The sequence below is a fragment of the Rhinatrema bivittatum genome, chromosome 9 (genome assembly GCF_901001135.1).
Source record: "Rhinatrema bivittatum chromosome 9, aRhiBiv1.1, whole genome shotgun sequence".
Classification (NCBI taxonomy): domain Eukaryota; kingdom Metazoa; phylum Chordata; class Amphibia; order Gymnophiona; family Rhinatrematidae; genus Rhinatrema; species Rhinatrema bivittatum.
In genome coordinates, this window is record NC_042623.1 from 17,127,348 (window position 1) to 17,133,347 (window position 6,000).

Below are 6,000 nucleotides of genomic sequence, written 5' to 3' on the forward strand. Positions count from 1 at the left end.
TGCACTCTTAGCATCTTTCAAAGATGCATCATTCCAAACCATGCGCATCTGAGTGACTGTCGGCTTTCCCCCCTTGTTCTAGTTTAAAAGCTGTTCGCTCTCCTTTTTAAAGGTTAGTGCCAGCAGCCTGGTTCCACTCTGGTTAAGGTGGAGCCCATCCTTTCAGAGAAGGCCACCCCTTTCCCCTCATGATGCCCAGTTCCTAATAAACCGAAACCCTCTTCCTCGCATCATTGTCTCATCCACGCATTGAGACTTTGAAGCTCTGTCTGCTTCTGAGGTCTCGCACGTGGAAGTGCTTCTGAGAATGCCTCCCTGGAGGTTTGGGATTTCAGTTTTCTACCTACAATCCTAAATTTGGCTTCCAGAATCTCTCTCCTGCACTTTCCTATGTTGTTGGTGCCCACATGTACCAAGACAACCAGCTCCTCCCCAGCACTATGAGAGGCATGAGATCCACCTCCTTCACACTAGGCAGACAAGGCTCTGATTTGCCGACCAAATGGTTCATGAAGGGGTATAAATTTTATTGTGGAAGCAACCCAAGGAGAGGTTTCATTATTTAATTAAGCGGTAAACACAACAACTCGCTAGTATTGGATACACCAGTATAGAGACTGAAGTATGGGAACAACATATGTATTTTAGTCCCTGTTGATATTCGTGCAGTCACATTCTGGATAATTTGTAAAGATTCTAGGGTGCTAGCTGGAAGACTGACAACGTTTCAATAATCTATGCCTGAGAATACCAGTGATTGAGGGACAGTTCAAAAGTCATTCGGACTGAGAAATGGTTTCAAATGATGCAACAGACGTAGTTTGGCAAACGATGCCGAAGCTACTGACTTAATGTGAGGTCACATCAGGAGAGCAGAATCAATAATTACTCCCAGGTTACGTGCCTTATCAAAGATCTGAACAGCATGGGCCATCAAATGTGACACACTGAAGGAACAGTCAGCAGGAAGTCAGGAAGGGATGATTGTTTTGGATTTTTCAATATTAAGAGATAAGTTTGTTTGTCACAGCCAACTCCGGATTGAGGAAAGACAGTGATGCAACCTAAACAATCAGGTCCCATGAGGAATTTAGGAGAAAAAGAATTGAATGTCATCAGCATAGAATTAACAGTGGACCCCAAGGCTGGCAAGGTGATGACAAAGGTGTTAAATATGTATTAAAGGCGGCGCTGATAGTGCCAAACCATGGGGCACACCAGTTGGAATAGAAAGCGTTGTGTGTGATGTGAAAGATAGGATTTAAACCAAGCCAATACTGATCCAGTAATTCCCAAGGCAGAAAGGCGAGAAAGTAAAATATTATGATTAATAGTATTGAAGGCGGAAGAGATTTAATAAATCAGCATGTATTTACTCCTGAATCAAACTCTCTGCATACAGAGACTGAACTGGATAGCAGAAGGGTTTCTTTCCCTGTGTTTGATTTCCACAAACTGATATTGATCTAATGTGGTTTGGTCATCAAAAAATTCAGCAGTTGGCGTAAGACAGCATTTTCAATGATTTTGGCAAGAAATGGCAGGGACGAGAATTTGCCAGTATAGTTGGCTCAGCAGAGGGTTTTAAGGATAGGCCTAACGGATGCTCTCTTGGAGGCTAGGATTACGTTCAACAGACAATCCTTTCCTTTCTCCCACTTGCACACTTCTCATGAATACAAAACTGTGAATACACTTTTTTAAAGGATGATTAGCATTTTTACTATCACTAGTAAAGCTTACCAGGGCTGCTAAGACAAAATGGTGTCAGGGTCTTACTTTTCTCTTTCTTCAATCTCCTTCTGCCTCTCCAGTTCGCGCTGCCTCTGCCTTTCTTCTCTCTGGCGTTTTACCACTTCTCATAATCATTAGGGAACATAGGATCATACTCATCAGCCAGTGGAATCAACACATCTCCAGTGGAAAACCCACTCGGTGCCGGATCCTGAAGAAGAGAACAGGGCACAGCCTATCAGTGAGGGACCATCATCTGAGCTCCAGGAAAGCAAAACCTCACACAGCACAACCTGCAAACCCAAGGCAAGTCCTGAGCATCAAGGTCTCCTCTTTCATTGCTTCCTGGCATGCTCACCCAATGGGAAACCTACAGATCCAAAGCACTTTTCTTTTTAAAAGTTATTTTGACTCCTGGGAGTTCCCTGCAGTGGGGTCATGATTCAGAGAGAAATGAGGAAACAGAGGTGCTTTCTGGCTGCTTGTGGCTTGACAGTTTCCAGGTTTACTACTGAAACTACAGATGCTAGCTGTTGCCTACCTATAGAGTGTTATGGACCAGGCCAATGCATCCTGGTTTATTGCTGCCTGCGTTAACTGTATTTTGGAGTGCAAGCTAAAAAACCAGGAATAACACTTCTGAAACCAGATTGGTCACTCTCGCTAGCTTTAGAAATGTTTTACCGCTAGAAACGAAAACAGTTAACTACCAGAGAGGGGAGCTATATACCCAATTGGAAAGCACATGAACTTCAAATTCATTACAGCAGCAGCTCTTGCTAACAGTACTTACTGCTCCCTTGACCTTACCTTTAACCCAGCTGCCACATGTGGAGGTGTGTCCACAATTTGCCTTTCATCAGCTCCACTACCACGCTTCAGGTCAACCACCGGAGCCAGGACGGTAGTTTGTTTTGTCCTTTGGGTCTACACCAAATAAGAACAAAGGTAGAAAAAAAAAATTAGTCTCTACTACTGAAATATAAAGTATTGGCTAGAATGATACTTTTGCTGTCATCCTTTTCTCACCACAAAAATACTATTTAAATCTTTGTTAAGTTTCCTTATGCCCCCAGATATGGCAGTGTTGTGCAACCAGACTGCATGTGGGCTGATTGTAGAACACAAAGTGTGCACTATCAACCTCTTGAAGAATCTGTTCCATTTTACAACTGCTCCTATCCCCGTAGCACAGAACAAAGCAGAACGATTAAATACAAAAAAAAAGCACCAGAAATCTTTCTTGATCAGTTTTCTGTACTTCTACCGGTCAAGGCCCTCCCTTCCTTACTCCTTCCTATTTCCTCTATTTCAGGCACGTCCGGCTAAGAAGCAACATTGCTTTAATAATTCTTTACTCTGACACCCAACCCTATCCCAGTTTAAAGTAATAGTTTTCACAAAATTTGTTTCAGAGCTGGTTTATACCATACCTACTACAATCATTAAACCTAAACCAGTTCCAGGCAAGTCCTAAAGTAGATTTTAGTCCTTCTAGTGCTACTAACCTAGCCAATCAACCTGATTCAATAATGGCAATACCGCGTAGACTAGGTTTGGATTCCACATGTGGGGTATCTAGCACTGCAGGCTCAGGAGGAGAGGGAAATATGTGGAAGTGAGGTCAGGAGCTTCACTAAAAGACTTTCTCCCATTATAAAACCCTTTAATGAATAAAGTCCTTCACTTTGTAAGTTAACAGCTGGGAGTATTTTATGCTAGCCACCTATTTATTTATTTATTTTGTATACCGACATTCGATCGAGATATCACATCGGTTTCCAGATAACAGGTTGAATAGGGCGGGATCTGCCCTATTTTACATTTAACAAGATAACAATTAATTAAACTATTGCAGTAAAAACATTGTAACATATGAATACAAAAGAATGTGAGTATAAATTTGTAGCATATATCCTATATACAATATATACAGTATGACTTGGTTAGGATTAGATCTGGTGTCAGAGGCTATGGGGGTTTGGGGGGGAAAAGGAGGGGGTGTTGTGAGGGGGGGTGTTATGCGTTAGTGCATGTTAGGAGTCATGTGGGAAGGTTTTCAAGAACATGCATTTGAGGAGGTTGGGAATCCGGAGGGAAGGCTTTCAAGAACAGCCATGTTTTTAGCTGTTTTTTAAAGACTTGTGGTGAGGGTTCGTTTCTGAGATGTGTGGGGAGGGAGTTCCACAGGGTAGGGCCAGCTATTGAAATGGCTCGTTTGCGTGTTGTATTGAGGTGAGCATTTTTGAGATTTGGGATGGAGAGGAGACCTGTGTTGGAGGATCTGAGATTTCTTTGTGAGGTGTATTGTTGGATAGTGTTGTTTAGCCAGACCATTTTGTTGTTTATTTTTTTGTGTATAAGGGTGAGGGTTTTATACTGGATTCTTTGTGTGATGGGCAGCCAGTGGAGGTCTTTGAGAGTGGGTGTGATATGGGAGGATTTTCTGTGGTTGGTGATAATTCTGGCGGCGGCGTTTTGTAGGACTTGGAGGGGTTTGATGTGGATTTCTGGTAGTCCAATGAGGAGGGAGTTGCAGTAGTCGAGTTTTGAGAAAATAATTGATTGAAGTACTGTTCGGAAATCGTGCTGTTGGAGGAGGGGTTTGAGTTTAAGTGTTTGAAGCTTGAAAAATCCATCTTTGATTGTATTGGAGATGTGTCGTTTAAAGTTGAGTTGGCTGTCGATTGTTACTCCTAGGTTTTTTGTGATCAGGCCACAGAAAATTTGACAGTATGCAGCTGAGATACACAGAAAAATTAAAAGCTTCTCTCAAAACTAGTGATGACTTTTCACTGTGGACAAAGCAAGCGTCGAAATGGCAAGTCTCAGCTCAGACTGTGGAAACCCAGCTCTGAATCCTCACCATCAGACATAGCAGGACTGAATACCTTCTATTTTAATGACTACTAAAATTCTTTTAACAGGAAAGAAAATAAGGAAATGAACACAAAGTTCAATTCTGATATAAAAACTAGAGCTGCCTAAGGTTCAAATTCGTTCTGTGCAACTCAGTATAACCTTTTTGGGATCTGGCCAGGACCAGCCACTGTCAGACAGGAGGCTGGGCTTAATGGATCTTGGGCTGACCCAGCACAGCATATCTTATGTGATCACCATATGGTTAATGTTGCTCTGGGCTTTCTTTACTAAATGTTTTCTTCAATTGAAGATTTCTTGGCTCAAGATCCTCTCATCCTTCAATACCTGTGCCAGCTCGGGGTTGTATACACGAATGGCAGTTACAAGCCACTAAGTAAGATCAGCCTATCCTGTAAGTGCTTTCCTTGAGGGGATGCAAATAAAAAGACCATAAGAGTTTGCAGTCACTGCCTCTACCTTTGCCTGTGTAAGGGCTGCTTTCTTCACCTGCAGCTGCGACTGCAGCAGCTTGAAATTTTTGGACCAGCCTTCTGTCTTTGAGTCGCTGGTCTCCACTCCCAGGTCATCATACAGAGACATTTTCACTCCAGCTTAAAACTAGAAAAAAATTAATTAATTTTTTTTTTCCTTTTGTCTTTACCCATTTTACACTTTTGCAGTCTTTGTCCAGCAATCACCCCCCTCCCTCCAAAGCAACAGGATCAGTTAGCAGTAGTAGCCGAGGGCTGCTTTCTTTGAAACCCCCCCCCCCTCCCTCCTGTCAGAGCTGTGCCTGGTAAGGCAGTGGGCATCATCTCTCCAAACCTGGGCTGGAGGCACCATCTGCCAAGCAGCCCCGACAGCACAGAGGAGCCTTGGCCAGCCGTGCAGCCCGAACCACAGGCCAGATTTAATTGCTTTTTTTTTTATTATTGTTATTGCGCGGTGAGCCCCGTGCAACCCAAGTCTGCTTAGTTTTGAATTAACAGAGGTGAAATACCCCCATAAAAGCCACACCACCATTACAAGTCCCCTTTCTGGTGATGAATTTTTAATTCCCAAAGAGAAGTTAGTGCTATCAAGTTTCGGTTTTGGCCACGTTCACAATAATTATTCGCCTGAGGGAAGGGTTACCGGAAAACCCTACCGGGCCAGGCCTGGGGCAGTCTGAGAACCCAACGCGACCACAATCGTTTTATTCCAATAATAAAATAAAGGAACAAAATTAGAACGAAGCATGGAGGGGCGTAGGAGCCGGGGAGCGGCGCGGCCTTGTCATTCCGAAGCTCCCCGACCCTGGCGCGTTACAGGCGGCCCGCCTCAAGCTGGCGACCGCGGGAGAGAAGGGCTCCGCCCCATTCCCCCTCGGGAGCCGCTCACCTGGGACTCCCGGAACCGCGGCGG

The 6,000-nt window shown here is 43.8% G+C and overlaps 2 protein-coding genes across 2 annotated transcripts in view; both read right to left on the reverse strand.

Moving 5' to 3' along the window:
* RBM17 (RNA binding motif protein 17) overlaps nt 1-6,000 on the reverse strand; it is a 44,930-nt gene extending 38,930 nt beyond the window's left edge. The window contains 5 exon segments of the mRNA XM_029615901.1: nt 1,780-1,855; nt 1,858-1,945; nt 2,545-2,661; nt 5,074-5,214; nt 5,977-6,000. Coding sequence (XP_029471761.1) covers nt 1,780-1,855; nt 1,858-1,945; nt 2,545-2,661; nt 5,074-5,196 — 404 coding nt within the window. The 5' untranslated portion in view covers nt 5,197-5,214; nt 5,977-6,000.
* Nucleotides 5,619-6,000, reverse strand: part of LOC115099028 (6-phosphofructo-2-kinase/fructose-2,6-bisphosphatase 3-like) — a 10,659-nt gene continuing 10,277 nt past the window's right edge. Inside the window, 1 exon segment of the mRNA XM_029616280.1 lies at nt 5,619-5,633. Coding sequence (XP_029472140.1) covers nt 5,619-5,633 — 15 coding nt within the window.